The sequence below is a fragment of the Lepidochelys kempii genome, chromosome 1 (assembly GCF_965140285.1).
Source record: "Lepidochelys kempii isolate rLepKem1 chromosome 1, rLepKem1.hap1, whole genome shotgun sequence".
Classification (NCBI taxonomy): Eukaryota; Metazoa; Chordata; order Testudines; family Cheloniidae; genus Lepidochelys; species Lepidochelys kempii.
Window position 1 is genome coordinate 97,316,482 of NC_136380.1, and position 19,944 is coordinate 97,336,425.

At 41.9% G+C, this 19,944-nt stretch overlaps 1 protein-coding gene across 10 annotated transcripts in view; it reads right to left on the reverse strand.

The window, feature by feature from the left end:
• The window catches only part of ABCC4 (ATP binding cassette subfamily C member 4 (PEL blood group)), a 214,241-nt gene that overhangs the window by 185,407 nt on the left and 8,890 nt on the right, over positions 1–19,944 (reverse strand). For all 10 annotated transcript variants that reach the window (XM_073347885.2, XM_073347866.2, XM_073347808.2 and 7 more), the window contains one exon: positions 2,924–3,034. In XM_073347885.2, the coding sequence (XP_073203986.1) occupies positions 2,924–3,034 (111 nt within the window). The remainder of the gene's footprint in view (positions 1–2,923; positions 3,035–19,944) is intronic.

Genomic DNA, 19,944 nt, shown 5'->3' on the forward strand with positions numbered 1-19,944 from the left:
ATCAGTAAATGTCAGTAGACCAATTGATTTCACCCTACATACACAAGCCAACAAAAAATATTTCCATTGATAACAACAGAAATTTACAGATAGGCAGAGTAAGAAAAATGCTGTTTGAAAACTTAGAAGCCTGATTTAGGCATAGTTACTTTGTAAACTTACACATGTGATGTTGATAATTTGTGTTTTAACAGCTATAAAGCTTAAACTTTTAAAATCTCAGTCGGTCATTAAATAATTCTTGTCTGATCCCTCCTATTGTCTGATCCTGCCAAAACTTCCCACAGCTGTGAAAAATTACAATCAATAAAAACTGAAAAAAGCTTAAAACCCATAATTTTGCATGACTTTTATTTTTATCAATTTAAATTTTCAAAGTGTTTCAAAACAAACATTAATATTAACTGTCACGTTATAAAAAAATCAAGTTCTGCCAAGCCTACTCATACCACTGGACCTATACCAGTACAAGTTTCAGAGGAACAGCCGTGTTAGTCTGTATTCGCAAAAAGAAAAGGAGTACTTGTGGCACCTTAGAGACTAACCAATTTATCTGAGCATGAGCTTTCGTGAGCTACAGCTCGCTTCATCGGATGCATACTGTGGAAACTGCAGAAGACATTATATACACACAGAGACCATGAAACAATACCTCCTCCGGCTCCACTGTCCTGCTGGTAATAGCTTATCTAAAGTGATCATCAAGTTGGGCCATTTCCAGCACAAATCCAGGTTTTCTCACCCTCCGCCCCGCCACACACAAACTCACTCTCCTGCTGGTAATAGCCCATCCAAAGTGACCACTCTCTTCACAATGTGTATGATAATCAAGGTGGGCCATTTCCTGAACAAATCCAGGTTCTCTCACGCCCCCCCCACCCCCATACACACACAAACTCACTCTCCTGCTGGTAATAGCTTATCCAAAGTGACCACTCTCCCTACAATGTGCATGGTAATCAAGGTGGGCCATTTCCAGCACAAATCCAGGCTCTCTCACACACACACACACACCCCGGGACACACACACACACACACACAAACTCACTCTCCTGGCAATACCTCATCCAAACTGATCACTCTCCAAGTTTAAATCCAAGTTTAACCAGAACGTCGGGGGAGGGGTAGGAAAAAACAAGGGGAAATAGGCTACCTTGCATAATGACTTAGCCACTCCCAGTCTCTATTTAAGCCTAAATTAATAGTATCCAATTTGCAAATGAATTCCAATTCAGCAGTTTCTCGCTGGAGTCTGGATTTGAAGTTTTTTTGTTGTAAGATAGCGACCTTCATGTCTGTGATTGCGTGACCAGAGAGATTGAAGTGTTCTCCGACTGGTTTATGAATGTTATAATTCTTGACATCTGATTTGTGTCCATTTATTCTTTTACGTAGAGACTGTCCAGTTTGACCAATGTAAATGGCAGAGGGGCATTGCTGGCACATGATGGCATATATCACATTGGTGGATGTGCAGGTGAACGAGCCTCTGATAATGTGGCTGATGTTATTAGGCCCTGTGATGGTGTCCCCTGAATAGATATGTGGGCAGTTACCAACAGGCTTTGTTGCAAGGATAGGTTCCTGGGGGGTGAGGGGGTGAAAGAACCTGGATTTGTGCAGGAAATGGCCCACCTTGATTATCATACACATTGTGAAGAGAGTGGTCACTTTGGATGGGCTATTACCAGCAGGAGAGTGAATTTGTGTGTGGCGGGGCGGAGGGTGAGAAAACCTGGATTTGTGCTGGAAATGGCCCAACTTGATGATCATTTTAGATAAGCTATTACCAGCAGGACAGTGGGGCGGGAGGAGGTATTTTTTCATGGTCTCTGTGTGTATATAATGTCTTCTGCAGTTTCCACGGTATGCATCTGATGAAGTGAGCTGTAGCTCACGAAAGCTCATGCTCAAATAAATTGGTTAGTCTCTAAGGTGCCACAAGTACTCCTTTTCTTTATACCAGTACAAAAAATCCTAATGAAGATAAGCCCTTAGATGTCCTGTACAGCTAAACCCTCTCTATCAATCAGTGGCATTTTTCACCTTTACTAAGGGAATGTTTTTGCCCCTACTAATTCAGTTTGTTTTGTTTTTCAAGCAAAAACGTAGAAAGCATAGACTTGTTCCCCTGTCTCTATAAGGGGAGAAAGTTGGATAATATATCTTTACCACAGCATAGAATTGCTTTATTAAGATATAATTCCTGGAATGTCAGAGTACAGAATCTTCGATTCCAGGCATTTTGTAGAGTGCCATTCAAATGAAGCATCTTTGAAGAAAAGATAATAATGCAAATTCTTTTACAGTAACTCCTCACTTATTGTCCTAGTTACGTTCTTGAAAAATGCAACTTTAAGCGAAATGATGTTAAGCGAATCTAATTTCCACATAAGAACTAATGAAAATAGGGGTTAGGTTCCAGGGAAATTTTTTTCACCAAACAAAAGACATTATATACATACACAGTATAAGTTTTAAATAATTTTTAACAAACAATTTAATACTGTACTCACCAATGATTGTGAAGCTTGGTTGAGGCAGGGGCATAGCAGGGCTGGAGTGCAGGGGCTTGCCACATTCCGCCTGCCTGGCGCTCCAGCCAGGGAGCGTGGTCGGGGCGCAGGGGCTTGCCTGAACCCTGGCTGGAATGCTGGATGGGCAGAGCAGGGGAAGTCCCCGCACCCCGACTCCACTCTCCAGCGGGAGCGCCAGGCGGGCAGAATGGGGGGGAGCCAAACAACGTTATAAGGGAACATTGCAGGACTTTAAGGGAGTATGTTCTCGAATAGGTCAGCAACCTAATAGTGAAACAATATTAACTGGGAGGATGTTGTTAAGTGAGGAGTTACTGTATATGTTTTCCTCCCAGAGCACTCCTCTTTGAAGACGTGACTACATGAAGTGTTGATTTTTTCCTTACCATTGCAACTCCTCTCCAACCCTCTCTGACGAATCTTCAGCCAGCACTTTATACATATCATCTTCTTCAAGCTTTCGTTTGTGACCAGTAACAAATAAAGGATTCAACCACCTATTTGAATATACAATAAAAATTGTTATATTCAGTCAATGGAGCAGAAAGAGTAATTTATTTATGTATTAATTTGTTTTCTCAGGTACTCACAAGCCTCCACCGCCCTATTACTGTGGTAACTGAACACTTTACAGTCTTTACCATATTTATCATCACAACCCCTGAGAGGTAAGAAGTCACCCTGATATTACAGATAAGGAACTGCGGCACAGAGAGACTCAGGGTATGTCTACACTGCAGTTAGACACCCAGGTATGGCCAGTGTCAATGTAGAAGTTGGGGCTCGAACTGCAGCCTGAGCTCTGGGATCCTCCCACCTCACAGGGTCCTAGAACCTGGGCTCCAGCCTGAGCCCAAACATTTACACCGCAGCTAAACAGCCCCTTAGCTTGAGCCCCATGAGCCCAAATCAGCTGGCACAGGCCAGCCATGGGTGTCTAACTGAAGCATAGATGTACCCAAGGTGACTTGTCCAAGGCTACACAAGAAGTCTATGGCAGAACAGTGAATTGAACCCTGGTCTCTTAAGTCCCAAGTTAGCACCCTCACCAGCTTCCTTCCTCTCCACTGTCCAGACCCTGGGTATTGTATACTCTTACCAGCATAGAAAGCAGGAAATAAAGAATATTTTGACAATCAGTCCCTTTTAAAAGGAGTGGAATTCTGGGTAAGTAGAAAAGCTTAAAATTTCCCATCAATAAAAAATGAGTCACAAAATGTATAGCAAGGAAATATACGTTAGAAATGACACTTACGAAAATAAGTCAGAAAATAAGGTAAATTTGTGTCACTATGAACACACTATTATAGTAATATTTTGGGACTAAAAAGAGATAGGAGTAATAACAATTCTTAAAATCCTTTAACAGTTTTATACAACAATTCTAGTGATATGTCCAAATAAATCATTACATTGCGGATATGGTCCAGAATTATCCCTGTTAGAGAATTTTCTTTAAACTGGAATCTCTTTCATAATATTTCTCTTCCAAATATACCAAACTCTACAAATTATAGCATGTAGACTAGACAAACCAAAATGTAAAACACTAAGCTAGAGATTGAAATCCCACACACACAGGAAGGAAGTGTCCACTATCAGATAAAACATCTAAATCTCAAAAAACAAAAGAACCATATACTTCATTATCATCTCCAACACAGTCTTCATCAATACTTTGGGTAGTTAACTAAAGGGCTTGGGATAGAAATAGAACTGAGGGAATAACTGATTTTCCATTCAGTGGCAGAACTGAAAAATGCAGAAACAGAAAAAAAAGTCCTCACTTCAGGTTAAACCCCAAACCAGAAATGTTTTCAGTTTCTCACAGAAATGAAGAAAAAAACCTGAAAAAGTTCAGTTTGAGTCAAAACATTCTGCTCAACCTGAAATTAATTTTTTGAGGGTAGGGTTGATTTAGAAGTATAAACATTTTATTTTGAAAATGTAAAAAAAAAAAAAAAAAATTTTTGACTTTTTCAAAAATTTTCTTCATTTTTTTGGCCAAAACTATTTGCCAGATTTGACCCAAATTCACAAATAGTTTTGGTCAACTCAAAACTGGTGGTGGTTGTTGTTTTTTCATTCCAAAAATTTCACCCAGCTCCAGATATAAAGAAAATATTTTCTGGCACTCCCATATCGCCAAAGGCACTGCCCTGCTCAAATTCTGTTGATGTCCTATCCTGAATTATTTCTAGAGCTGTATAAAATACTTCCTCTGTCATAAATCCAAGGAAAAGAAATAACCTTTAATTCCAAGCTCTGCCAATTGTGGGTAACTCAGGAGACACATCTGGTTGTGAGTGAACACAGAAATCTTATTTTAATTATGTTAAGCTGGGTAAAAAAAAAAACATGTAACCAGACTTTTGAAAGCTGCTGAATCTTCATCAAAGAGTCAAGAGAAATCTTTGCAATGTCTCATGGAGTTATAAATATGTCACAAGAAATTATATGGGGACACATTTCACGGCTTGATATCCATTCATTAAATATATGGAAAGAAAGATGCTAACCTCAACTAAGCAGAATATGGATGCAATACTAGCCAAAAGATTTACTCTGTCTGACCTGACAAGGCTTTTGAAGTTTAAAAATGTCAGAGAAAACTGCCGGTTGGCTAGCTCACTCACAAATATAAAACTTGGTAATTAAAATGTTCAGATTGTAAAGTTTTAAATATAGAATGATTGTTATGGTGTTTTGCAAATACATTACAAAGTGTTCTATCAGCATTAATAGTAATAAAAGACATAGTAAAAATGCAATTAGGAAGAAATGGACAGATTAACAAAGGGACGTATTTCTATTAACGAAGAGCTCAGCTCCAATCTAGACAGCAAAATAAATGGCCAGATTTTCAAAAAGTTCAGTATATTAAAAAAGCTCTTCTGAAAATCTTGCCAGAAGTGTCACAGTGCAAGCTGTTGAGTACTGAGCACTGTAAAATATGGCCCCAATTATGGGCACTGAGTATTGATAACGTGGTCCACAATACTTAAGTGATAGCAGAGAGAGTGAGGCCATGTCTACACTACAGAGTTAAGTGGACTTAAGTAATATCGATAATCATAAGTCATTTAATGCCATCGGTTGTGCACGTCCACACAATGCTCCTTGTGTTGGTGGAACATGTCCACAGTCGTCGCTCTTACAACGACAGAGAGAGCGTTGCACTGTAGGTAGCTATCCCACTGTGCAACTCGCCACCCTCTGCCACTGAAATCTCTGGGAACGGATCATGGCACATCATGGAGACGTGCTCGCCGTCCCGTGACGTAGGTCTTTCCATCCCACCATTCCATGGGCTTCCTACTTCATTTTGTGCTGTTTTCCAACCATCCTTGTAAACTATGTGCCCACCATCTCTGCCTGGCAGCATGGATCCTGATCTGCTGACCAGTCTGATGATGAGCATTATGAACACAACACAGCTGGTCCTGCAGTATTTCATGAGCAGAGATTCAAAACAGAGAGTGAATTGGTGATGCCTGCCCCGCTGTTTGCCATGAAAACAAATAATTCAAGATTGCTGCTGGCATTCATGAACTAGCTTGCCACAGTAGACTGACGGTACTGGGCTCAGGAAACAAGCACCGAGTGGTGAGATCGCATCATGATGCATGTATGGGATGATGAGCAGTGGCTATAAAACTTTCGGATGTGCCAATCAACCTTCCTGGACCTGTGTGTGGAGTTCTCCCCTGGAACTGTGGTGCAAGGACACAAGAATGAGAGCTGCTCTCACTGAGGAAAAGCAAGTGGCGATCTCTGTATGGAAACTGGCAACTCCAGACTGCTACCAATCAGTCACAAATCACGGTCCATCTTGGGGGTTACCGTGATGCAAGTGTGCAGGGCCATTAATCGCCTCCTACCATGAAGGACTGTGACTCACGACAATGTGCAGAAAACAGTTGATGGCTTTGAGGCAATGGGATTCCCTAACTGCAGCAGGGCAATAGATGGAACGTATATCCCAATTTTGGCCCCCAACCACCTTGCAACAGAGTACATCAACCGAAAGGGATACTTCTCCATGATCTTGCAGGCACTGGTGGATCACCAGGACTGAAAAACTTAGGAGTTGGGCCCGTCTTCAAGGAAATTCATGTTATCGGAAGAAGAGACAGTTTGGTTACAAGGGCAGAGATGAGGTGATGGGAATCTTGGAAGAAAAATTCAAGAGGGAGTTTTTTTGGTCGCTCATTCACACTGCTTGAGTGTCCATCGAAGAAAGGTTTGAATAAATGAAACACCATGAAAACACTGGGGGCGGGGGAGGAAGGGGCTTATAAGCTGCAGGCAGACAGGAAAACACTCTTGAACAATTGTACGGACCTTCACTGGACGCTGACACATGGGGAATGTTTGAATGTTCGATAAAGGCCTCTATATCAAATTGGACATGTGTCACATTTTGCCACATGGGAAGCACTTTCCCCTCCAAGTTCTCCAATTCATTCATGATGCAGAGCTGAAGGACACTTTGAGGATTCTACTCACGCTGCTAGACACAGTCACAAGTGGTGAGCACAGCTTTTCGAAGCTCAGGCTAATTAAAACGTATCTTCAATTGACAATGGGCGACCAGAGACTGACATCACTTGCTATTTTATCGCTTTAAAATGTTATTGGCTAGTCTTTTGATCTCTCTGACGCCGTGCTTAAGTTCGGGAGGGCAAAGGCAAGAAATGCGACCTTTTGAACTAATGGACTAGGGTTAACATTCTAAGGCTGTCACCTACTGTAACACATTTTAATATTGGCCCAACCAATGTTGGTGCACAGTTGGGTGGGGGAGAGATAGCTCAGTGGTTTAAGCATTGGTCTGCTAAACCCAGGGTTGTGAGTTCAATCCTTGAGGGGGCCATTTAGGGATGTGGGGCAAAAATTGGGGATTGGTCCTGCTTTGAGCAGGGGGTTGGACTAGATGACCTCCTGAGGTCCCTTCCAACCCTGAGATTCTATGATTCCTCCCTAAATTTCTTGGTATTAGTACATTTCAGTTATTCTTAAAATTAAAAAGTTTCTATAAGCTTAGTGGAAATGGATTTTTTTATTTACTGAAATGTGGCATAAATAAATACAGATTTACAGATCCTAGCGTAAGAATTTATAGTCTTATATGACAGGGATAAATCATGCATCAAAGTCGTGAAATGGGCTACAAATGCAATAAAAAAAATAAAGTATTCAAAAGTTTAACAAATGGAGGGGGGCACCAAAGATGCTCCTCGCCTGGGCACCATTTGGTCTAGGGCCAGCCCTGGTCCTTATTAAGTCCATAATTTCTGGTGTCTAGCAGAGTTATGAATTTAAGTTCCCAGGCTTATCTTTTGAAGGTGTTGTGCAGGTTTCCTTTGAGGAAGAGGACTGAGAGATCAGATATGACATTATCATTCTGTGAAAAGTAGAAGCTGAAGTTAGACAAATTCAACCTTAAAATAAGATGCAATTTCCTACTAGTGACAGTAATTAAACAATTTAACAGCATAGCAGGGGAGGTGGTGGACTCACCATCACCTGGAGTTTTTAAAAGGAGATTAGATATCTTTCTGAAAGATGTGCTTTAATCCAGCTGCTGGGAGAAATGCTACATGTGTTCCGGGGGTCAGGCTAGATGGTTGTGGTGGTCCCTTCTGGCCTTAGAGTCTGAATCTACTAATCCCCCTGTTCATTCCCTTCCTTCATGGGCCATAGAGAGAACAGTAAATTCTGCATTGCCTTCAATATACTCATAACACCAGCAGCTCTACATTATGACAATGACTATCATAAAATCTCATACTTCAGAGCTTCAGAGACGGCCATAACTGGATACAGGACACTGACCAGAGCTCTAAGGTGATACAGACCGACACTCTTCTTTCTCAGGTGCCTGGCTGGTTTGTCTTGTTCACATGCTCAGGGTCAAACAGATTTGGGGTCATTAAAGAATTTTCTCTCAAGTCAGATTGAAAGGGACCTTGAGGGGGTTTTGCCTTCTTCTGGACCACAAGGCATGGATCATCAGGTAGGATCATCTGAGCATATCTCACCAGTTGATCTCTGACCTGACTTTATGACCTATGACACTGACTCAAGGGTGATTTTATGCTTGCTAGAGGTAAAATGACATTATAAAAGTATAAGATGGAGTGTATTTCTTATTAGCGTATTAGGAACATGCATGGAGGAAAAATATATAAACATAAGCAAATGAGTTATTAGGTCTGTTGTACACTAGAGGCTGTGAGTTAGCTGACTAGTGTAGGACTAAGGAGATATCTGATCTACAGTTATTTTGCACTGTCATTCTCAGAGACAAATGAGTAACCACAAATAGATATACTACACCACAGGATTCTGCAAGAAAGAAGTTGGGGAAGGGGAGCCTTTAGCAATTAGGTTGCTATGCAGTATCTAAGCAGTTAGACTGAATGATCCTACCTCATTTTCATTGGCAGAGGCTAAAATAGGGAAAGAACAAGTTAAACATTACTTAGACAAGTTAGATGTCTTCAAATCACCAAGGCCTGATTAAATACGTCCTAGAATACTCAAGGAGCTGACTGAGGAGATATCTGAGCCATTATTATCTTCGAAAAGTCATGGAAAAGAGATTCCAGAGGACTGGAAAAGGGCAAATATAGTGCCCATCTATAAAAAGGGAAATAAGGACAACCCAGGGAATTACAAACCAGTCAGATTAATTTCAGGACCTGGAAAGATAATGTAGCACATAATTAGCAATCACCTAGAAGATAATAAAGTGATAAGTAACAGTCAGCATGGAGAGGAACTGGATGGCACTCCATACCTAGTCCCCATGGGGGCTGGCCAAGGCCCCAGCCGTGCCCCTCTGAAACATTCCTCCACATCCCCCTGGGGGGGACCCCACAGTTTGGGGACCTTTGATTTAGATAATGGTCTACATAGAGAGTACACTTATAAAGTTTGCAGACAATATCAAGCTAGGAGGGGTTGCAAGTGCTTTGGAAGATAGGATTAAAATTCAAAATCATCTGGACAAACTGGAGAAAATGGTCTGATGACCAAATAAGATGAAATTCAATAAGGACAAATGCAAAATACTCCACTTAGGAAGAAACAATCAGTTGCACACATACAAAATGGGAAATGAGTGCCTAGGAAGGAGTCCTGCAGAAAGGGATCTGTGAGTCATAGTGCATCACAACCTAATATGAGTCAATAGTGTAACACTGTTGCAAAAAAAGCAAACATCATTCTGGGATGTATTAGCAGGAGTTTTGCAAGCAAGACACGAGAAGTAATTCTTTGACTCTACTCTGTGCTGATTAGGCCTCAACTGAAGTACTGTGTCCAGTTCTGGGTGCCACGTTTCAGGAAAGATGTGGACAAATTGGAGAAAATCCAGAGAAGAGCTATAAAAATGATTAAAGATCTAGAAAACATGACCTATGAGGGAAGATTGAAAAAATTGAGCTTATTTAATCTGGAGAACAGAAGACTGAAAGTGGACATGATAACAGTTTTCAAGCACATAAAAGGTTGTTACATGGAAGAGGGAGAAAAATTGTTCTCCTTCACCTCTGAGGATAGGACAAGAACCAATGGGCTTAAATTGCAACAAAGACGGTTTAGGAAAAACTTCCTAACTGTCAGGGTGGTTAAGTACAAGAATAAATTGCCTAGAGAAGTTGTGGAATCTTTGTCATCGGGGATTTGTAATGCAGGTTAGACAAACACCTGTCCAGAATGCTCGAGATAATACTTAGTCCTGCCATGAGTGCAGGGGACTGCACTAGATGACCTCCTGAGGTCCCTTCCAGGGCTACAACTCTATGATCCTATGATTCTACATATAGGAATTAAGAAATAAGTGATACAAATCATTACTATGAATGCTTGATGCTTAATTATGGACATCCCAAAGACGACATACAGATAAGGGCAGCTATTGACCTTATAATCAGGGTAAAGGATCAAATATGGCATATATCCCTACTATTACCATAAGGAAGAGTACAAAATACTAAACCCAGTACCCATTTCTTCAGGTTCATCAGGTCCCCAAGACAGCGTAAGCTGAATCAGGACCTGCCTTCTGATGGGCTTATAGACGTTAACGCCAGAAGGGACCATCATGATCATCTGCTCTGACCTCCTGCACATTGCAGGCCATGGAACCTCACCCACCCACTCCTGTAATAGACCCATGACCTCTGGCTGAATTACTGAAGTCCTTAAATCATGATTTAAAGACTTCAAATTACAGAGAATCCACCATTTAAACTAGTTGAAACCTGCAAGTGACCTGCGTGCCCCATACTGCAAAGAAAGACAAAAAACTCCCAGGGTCTCTGCCAATCTGACGCAGGGGAAAATTCCTTCCCATCCCCACATATGGTAGTCAGTTGGATCCTGAGCATTTCAGCAAGACCCATCAGCCAGACACCAGGAAAGAATTCTCTGTAGTAACTCTGAGCCCTCCCCATCTAGTGTCCCATCACTGGCCATTGGGGATATTTGCTACTAGCAGTTGCAGATTACCTACATGCCATTGAAGGCAGTCTCACCATACCACCCCTTCCACAAACTTATCAAGCTCAGTCTTGAAGTAAGTGAGGTTTTTTGTGTCCACTTCAGCCACTCCCCTGAGAAGGCTGTTCCAGAATGGGTTTGGAACGGGTCCCATATGAGAAGAGATTAAAGAGGCTAGGACTTTTCAGCTTGGAAAAGAGGAGATTAAGGGGGGGCTATGATAGAGATATATAAAATCATGAGTGGTATGGAAAAAGTGAATAAGGAAATGTTATTTACTTGTTCCCATAATATAAGAACTAGTGGCCACCAAATGAAATCAATGGCAGCAGGTTTAAAACAAATAAAAGGAAGTTCTTCTTCACACAGTGCACAGTCAACCTGTGGAACTCCTTGCCTGAGGAGGTTGTGAAGGCTAGGACTATAACAGGGTTTAAAAGAGAACTGGATAAATTCATGGAGGTTAAGTCCATTAATGGCTATTACTCCCCCTGGAGTACTGTTTCGATAATATAACGCTGTCATACTGTCTCTTACTACCTGAACGGCTTTGTTTTTGAGTTGAGGCAGAAAAGACCTTAGAGTTAGTCTGATTGCTATCAATTCTAAAATATTGATGTGTAAGTTCTTCTCCTTTGCTGACCAGTGATCTCTGACCAACAACTGGTTGGTCAAGTGGACTCCCCATCCCAGAGTAGATGCATCCATGGTCAGTAATACTGACGTAGGGGGATTGAAAAGTGTACCCTTCCTTCATTTTCTCTAGTGGTTCATCGGTTTAAACAGTCCTTCTCCTTCAAATAGAAGGTCCTCTAGCCCCATTTTTGTCTCACGAGGAAGTCCCACTGATCTTAACCATGTGTGTCTCCTTAGTGAGACAGCCGAAGTTACTGATCTTGCTGAAGTATCTGAGGAGTCAAAAGCCACTCTGAACTGTTGCTTCGCAACATTTATCAAATGCCATTTTGACTGAATGACACTGTTTGTGTTCCCTTGGAAGTGCACGAAGAAAAGAGGACATTTTGCTCTAGAGATGGTATTGGTACCTAGCCATGACAGCTTCAGAGTCAGATAGGCATATGTTTAATGTAGCTAAAGAAAGTATTTTTCTTCCTAACACGTCCAGCCTTTTCCCTTTCTTGTCCAACGGAGTAGAGTGAGCTTGAGCTCCTTTTGATCTGTGAAGTCCCACTTCAAACACCAACAAATTAGGAGGTGGATGAGTATGAAACATAGCAAGTCCTTCTTGAAGGAACTTATATATTTTGTCTGCCTTTTTACATAGAGACTGAATGGTTGAGAGTGTTTTACAGGCTGTCTTTGCTGACTGAAGCAATCCCTCTAACAAGAGAAGTGAGGCTCATTGACTAGACGCTGTCCCAAAATATTGAAGATAGGATGTGATGATTCCTCCACAAAAACAGAAGGAATATTTGTCATAAATATAAAGGGAAGGGTAAACCCCTTTGAAATCCCTCCTGGCCAGGGGAAAAATCCTCTCACCTGTAAAGGGTTAAGAAGCTAAAGGTAACCTCGCTGGCACCTGACCAAAATGACCAATGAGGAGACAAGATACTTTCAAAAGCTGGGAGGAGGGAGAGAAACAAAGGGTCTCTGTCTGTCTTTATGCTGTGTCTTTGCCGGAGATAGACCAGGAATGGAGTCTTAGAACTTTTAGTAAGTAATCTAGCTAGGTATGTGTTAGATTATGATTTCTTTAAATGGCTGAGAAAAGAATTGTGCTGAATAGAATAACTATTTCTGTCTGTGTATCTTTTTTGTAACTTAAGGTTTTGCCTAGAGGGATTCTCTATGTTTTGAATCTAATTACCCTGTAAGGTATCTACCATCCTGATTTTACAGAGGTGATTTCTTTACTTCTATTTACTTCTATTTCTATTAAAAGTCTTCTTGTAAGAAAACTGAATGCTTTTTCATTGTTCTCAGATCCAAGGGTTTGGGTCTGTACTCACCTAGGCAAATTGGTGAGGCTTTTTACCAAACCTTGTCCAGGAACTGGGGTGCAAGGTTTTGGGAAGTATTTGGGGAGAAAGACGTTTCCAAACAGCTCTTCCCCAGTAACCAGTATTTGTTTGGTGGTGGTAGCGGCCAATCCAAGGACAAAGGGTGGAATATTTTGTACTTTGGGGAAGTTTTGACCTAAGCTGGTAAAGATAAGCTTAGGAGGTTTTTCATGCAGGTCCCCACATCTGTACCCTAGAGTTCAGAGTGAGGGAGGAACCTTGACAATATCTAATATCTTTGACATTCAAGATACTAACTCATGAAAGACTATAGCATCTTCCGATGGTGATGATACTGAGATGTCCCCCACATTTTCATACATTACTTCTGAGGCAGACTAGAGCTCCAGTTCAGATAATATTTCACCTATTTCTATAAATGGCTTGTTCTGAGTAAGCTGCATTGGCTGGTCCTTATCTGTTGGATCTGACAACTGAATGTCCTCCTGACACAACCTCCTTGAAAAAAGAGAGCAGAGAGATGTTCTTCTCCGGGGATCCCAAAGGGGCCAGTGGAAGAGGCAGCAGCAGAGAGCTCCTGGCCCTTTCCTCTTCTTCGCTGACTCTCAGAGAAGTAGTCAGCCTGACTGGTTGTGGTAACATGCCTGGTGTGTCCTGAGATGCAGTATCTGGGTCAACTGTCAACAGAGCCGGAGACAAATCTGCCCGATGAACTACTGCTATCACAAAAAGAAAAGAAGTACTTGTGGCACCTTAGAGACTAACCAATTTATACTGTATGGAGCTGACTTTCAGAGTTATCTGATTCTGATAACTTGAATCAGAGCCTGGCTCCATAATGAGATTCTGTCCCTGTAAGTCCTTCTCTCCCAGATTGGCTCTTTGTAATGGGTCCGACATCGAGGACGGTGCACTTTTTTTTTTTCTCGGTACCACAATTGAGCCTTTGAAATGAGACAGCTCTGGAAAGAGTCTGTCACTCATTCAGTCATGTCACTTTTCTTTCCTTCCCACCCCTCCCCCTTAGCTTTTTAGGATCCTGCATCTGACATAGAAGCTGAATCTCGCTTCTTCCCTGCTGAATTGGATGGGGTCAGAGCCAAAGCCAGTCCCTGAGAACATAAGAACAGCCATACTGAGTCAGACCAAAGGTCCATCTAGCCCAGTATCCTGTCTTCCAGCAGTGGCCAATGCCAGGTGCCCACAGGGAATGAACAGAACTGGTAATCATCAAGTGATCCATCCCATTGCCCATTCACAGCTTATGGCAAACAGAGGCTAGGAACACCATCCCTGTCTATCCTGGCTAATAGCCATTGATGGACCTATCCTCCATGAGCTTATCTAGTTCTTTTTTGAACGCTCTTATAGTCTTGGCCTTCACAACATCCTCTGGCAAGGATTTCCACAGGTTGACTTTGAGAGCACTGTGGGGAAAAAAATGCTTCCTTTTGTTTGTTTTAAATCAGCTGCCTATTAATTTCATTTGATGACCCCCAGTTCGTGTGTTATGAGAAGGAGTAAATAACACTTTCTTCTTTACTTTCTCCTCACAAGTTATGATTTTATAAACCTCTGTCATATCCCCCCTTAGTCGCCTCTTTCCAAGCTGAAAAGTCCCAGTCTTATTAATCTCTCCTCATATCAATCCTGAAGCACTTGCATGAGAGGAAAGTGATCAGGAACAGCCAGCATGGATTCACCAAGGGAAGGTCATGCCTGACTAATCTAATCGCCTTTTATGATGAGATTACTGGTTCTGTGGATGAAGGGAAAGCAGTGGATGTATTGTTTCTTGACTTTAGCAAAGCTTTTGACACGGTCTCCCACAGTATTCTTGTCAGCAAGTTAAGGAAGTATGGGCTGGATGAATGCACTACAAGGTGGGTAGAAAGCTGGCTAGATTGTCGGGCTCAACGGGTAGTGATCAATGGCTCCATATCTAGTTGGCAGCCGGTATCAAGTGGAGTACCCCAGGGGTCGGTCCTGGGGCCAGTTTTGTTCAATATCTTCATAAATGATCTGGAGGATGGTGTGGATTGCACTCTCAGCAAATTTGCGGATGATACTAAACTGGGAGGAGTGGTAGATACGCTGGAGGGCAGGGGTAGGATACAGAAAGACCTAGACAAATTGGAGGATTGGGCCAAAAGAAATCTGATGAGGTTCAATAAGGATAAGTGCAGGGTCCTGCACCTAGGACGGAAGAACCCAATGCACAGCTACAGACTAGGGACCGAATGGCTAGGCAGCAGTTCTGCGGAAAAGGACCTAGGGGTGACAGTGGACGAGAAGCTGGATATGAGTCAGCAGTGTGCCCTTGTTGCCAAGAAGGCCAATGGCATTTTGGGATGTATAAGTAGGGGCATAGCGAGCAGATCGAGGGACGTGATCGTTCCCCTCTATTCGACATTGGTGAGGCCTCATCTGGAGTACTGTGTCCAGTTTTGGGCCCCACACTTCAAGAAGGATGTGGATAAATTGGAGAGAGTCCAGCGAAGGGCAACAAAAATGATTAGGGGACTGGAACACATGAGTTATGAGGAGAGGCTGAGGGAGCTGGGATTGTTTAGCCTGCAGAAGAGAAGAATGAGGGGGGATTTGATAGCTGCTTTCAACTACCTGAAAGGGGGTTCCAAAGAGGATGGCTCTAGACTGTTCTCAATGGTAGCAGATGACAGAACGAGGAGTAATGGTCTCAAGTTGCAGTGGGGGAGGTTTAGATTGGATATTAGGAAAAACTTTTTCACTAAGAGGGTGGTGAAACACTGGAATGCGTTACCTAGGGAGGTGGTAGAATCTCCTTCCTTAGAGGTTTTTAAGGTCAGGCTTGACAAAGCCCTGGCTGGGATGATTTAACTGGGAATTGGTCCTGCTTTGAGCAGGGGGTTGGACTAGATGACCTTCTGGGGTCCCTTCCAACCCTGATATTCTATGATTCTATAATATGTCAGCCGTTCCATACCCCTAACCATTTTTGTTGCTCTTTTCTGAACCTTTTCCAATTCCAATATATCTTTTTGAATTGGGGTGACCACATCTGCATGCAGTATTCCAGATGTGAGCATTCCATTGATTTATACAGATGCAATATGGTATTTTCTGTCTTATTATCTATCCCTTTCTTAATGATTCCCAACATTCTGTTCACTTTTTTGACTGCCACCGCAAACTGAATGGATGTTTTCAGATAACTATCCACAATGACTCAAAGATCTCTTTCTTGAGCGGTAACAGCTAATTTAGACCCCATTATTTTATATGTATAGTTGGGATTACATTTTCCAATGTGCATTACTTTGCATCTAACAACACTGAATTTCATCTGCCATTTTGTTGCCCAGTCACTCAGTTTTGAGAGATCCTCTTGTAGCTCTTCGCAGTCTGCCTGGGATTTAACTATCTTGAGTAGTTTTGTATCAAAACTCCAAAAATCCAATTAAGAGAATCACCTGCCACTGTCAGTGCTTCCTGCAATAAAGTTGCCTGGAGCCTGTTTTGCCTCTTTCCTTGCCCTTGTGGTAAACGTTGAGCAGATCGGACATTTAGAGGGAGAATGCTCTTCCCCCAAACATGCCAATTATCTGACATGTGCATCTGATGCTGGGAAACCACCAGGCATGAGAAACACATCTTTTGAATTCAGGCTTCTTTGCCTTCTGATACATCATGTTATCCTTTAACTATCTCTAAATAAAACTAGGTAACCCTGTGTACTAATGTAACCTCTACTATTAGATCCACATAGCAACAATGTAACCATCCAGTTGGTGATGGTTGTCCTAGAACATCCAGAGTTCAGTAATGAGGGTGGGGGAGGGGGGTATGCTCCAATGGCTACTGCTAGTAGAATGTTATTGTTCTGGCTGCATCTATTGCTGCATCCCATGAGAAGAAATATGCAGAGAGCACTATTCAAAGGAAGAAGTACCCGTATTTTACGTTTTGAACACTACTGAGTATACTGCCAACACTTAAACACTAATAAGCAGTTTTGGATCTAAGAGAGACGCAGAATTCCACACAAGATAAATCATAGCCAACATTGTGTTTTTTGGTTCTTCAATTTTTTGTGTCAATTTCAATTAAAACTTCATCACCATCCCAAAGTCACATAATTCACAGGGATTACAAATCTTGTTCTCACAGTTTATAGATTTTGGAATACAGATAAAGGACCAAAAAAAAAAAAAAGGCTTAAACCAAACTGATTATCACTACTGACAGACTCAAGTGAAACAGATTCAAATGTACAAAATAGGATTATATGAAGCTGAACATCTACCAGAAGTCAAATGTTCACAGTATCACAGACACATGGTACAACCTCATTTAAGATTCTTAGATACCAGCATTATGTGCCTTACATTTGATTAGATCAGAGCTCTCTCCACCAATAAGGATCTTTAAAAGCTGTTGCTACAGAGAATTTAAGAATTCAAAATCAGTTAAGAGACCAGAAAATCTCTGATAGTCTAGATTGTCCTTGTAAACTTTTATCATAACTCTAGATAAGGGAACTCATGTTTTAAGACTTTTTTTAAAAAAGTGAAGTTTTACAGATAAAGAAAGGTTAGGTGGGTGTTTTTGCTTTTTAAGTGAATTTATTCCTTCAGAAAGGTTTTGGTTTGAGACATCCCAAGACTGAAGTTCCTTATTTGTCCACAGAACAGGATCAGCACAAGCAACAGCAGTGCAAGTTTCACTACCTTTAGTGTGTCTCAACTGGAGTGACCACTTTGGGGGGTAAGAGTTCAGTTGCTATTCTTACTCAATCCCTAGACTATTTACTAAGAATAACAACAGGGATACCACTTGTGAATGTGAATTGTGTGGCATAGACATCTATCAATTTAGAACTGAACTGAGACCATCTTATTTCCCACATGCTACTTCACAACCATCAAAGAATAATTAATTGCAGTCACTGCCAACCTGGATTGGGCTTGACTTGATAACCTAGAGGTCAGGTTTCTGTACTCCTATTAGCAAGACTCAGTCATCCAGATGGTAAGTCAGGCAATTCATCAGGAACTCAAGTCTTAAAAAAAGTAGGCTCCTCATATTTTTTCCTTTCTTCACCTTTGTGCTTTTTGTCATGCTGCCTCTACTGTTTGGAATGATCTTCCCGTTCTTGTGCATTGGCCAATTACCATCTCCTTCAAAAATACTCTACTTGTGCAAAGCCTTTAAAAGTGTTCCTCGAGAGTAATTTGCATATATTAAAAAGGGGGATGTTATTGGAAGAGGCCCTGAGCATTCTCTGTTCAGGCTAAGAGAACATCTCTTCCCCAATATAGGGGATTAGAAGATCATGAATGAGTGCAAAGGTACCACACTGATGTGAAAGTCACCAGAGAGGCGCTGTGAGCAGGCCGAGCACTCGCCCCTCCAGCTCTGTCAGTCATGTATATGAGGGAGGAGGCCTTTAAAAAGGAGGAAACTGCAGGAAGATGAGAGAAGAGATCACCCTGAGCAGGAAACTGCTGGAGCGACCCCTAAAGCCACAAGGGGAACTCCCATCCAAAAGATCTCCACCTCTGTCCCTACACGGAGTGCAGTATTCCCAATGTAAGCCTCACAGAGTGAGCCCAACCAGCTGACTCTTCAAAAACTGCTATGCAAGCAGCACTGAAACAAGAAAGTACTGTTGGCCTTTTTCCTTTTGAGTTGGCTCCAGGAAGACATTATCCTCAGGACACAGACATTTTTTTTTTTGATCCCCCATCTGAAGATACTGAAGAAGACTCACAATGGGCACGGTCCCCAGTTTGCAAGGACTAGGAAACCGGGGTCTATATATAGGCCACCCACGGTAGATAACTGGGCATGGCCAGAGTCTCCGCCCATCTGGGAGAAAAACTTTTTTACAAGGATCAAGGACACCACTCTGGAAATAATCCAAGAAGTAATCTGTGTCCCTAGTGAGTCAAGACAGAGTCACTTAGCAACCTGACACAACAACACAAGATGTACTCCTCCTCAGAAACACTTACTCCTCTAAGACACCATCCAGAACATTGTGACTGGAAGAGGGACTCATTATCTGGACCAGCAGTTATAAAATGAGACTATCCTACAAACATGGACTTGATGGACATAACTGCATTCATACTCCCCTTCGTATGTTATCACATGACGTATCTTGATCAATCCTGAGTCCCATATAAAAAGGCTTCTCTGGGACTCTAAGATCACATACAGATGATCTGTGGCTTAATAGCTTCAAGGCTGTCCAGGGAAATGTTTGACTTCTTCCAGCTCCAATTACAGTGACTACACTGACATTTAGATGGGTGGCAGAACCTCAAAGTAGGTGATTAGTCTCTGAAGAAACAGTAACTTAAGTATACATAAGTCATGGGGGAGGGGGGGAGTAGGCCCTGAATGTTCTGGGGCCTTGGAGTTCTGGGGCCTGATTTTCCTCACACAGCAGTTTCACATCAATGTAACTCATGGGCCGAATTCTGCCTGCACGTGGGTGCAACTCATATTAACTTGAATGGGTCTTGCACCTGTGTGAGGACAGATGTGGGTCTATTGACCTCAGTTGAGTTAATTCTCTATTACACAAGTATAAGCGAGAAGAGAATTAGGTCCCTGCTATGGTTTTTGGAATCAACACTGTCAGGTGTTTTCTACACAGAAGAATAGGATCCTATCTCCTAAATCACAAAGCCCTGCTATTCTGAGATCTGACAGTGATCCAAAAGGCATTTCTTCCCTGACTGGAAAGAATTTATTACAGAAAGACTGAACTGATTGGCAGTGAATCACTTGCATGGTCCCTCAGTCTAGGGATGGTGGATCAATACACCACTTGGACAGTGAGTATCTGTTATATTGTGCTCAACAACAGCTAGTATTTAAAAACAGTTTTCACTTTGTAGGAGAAGTCTGCAGAGTTTTCC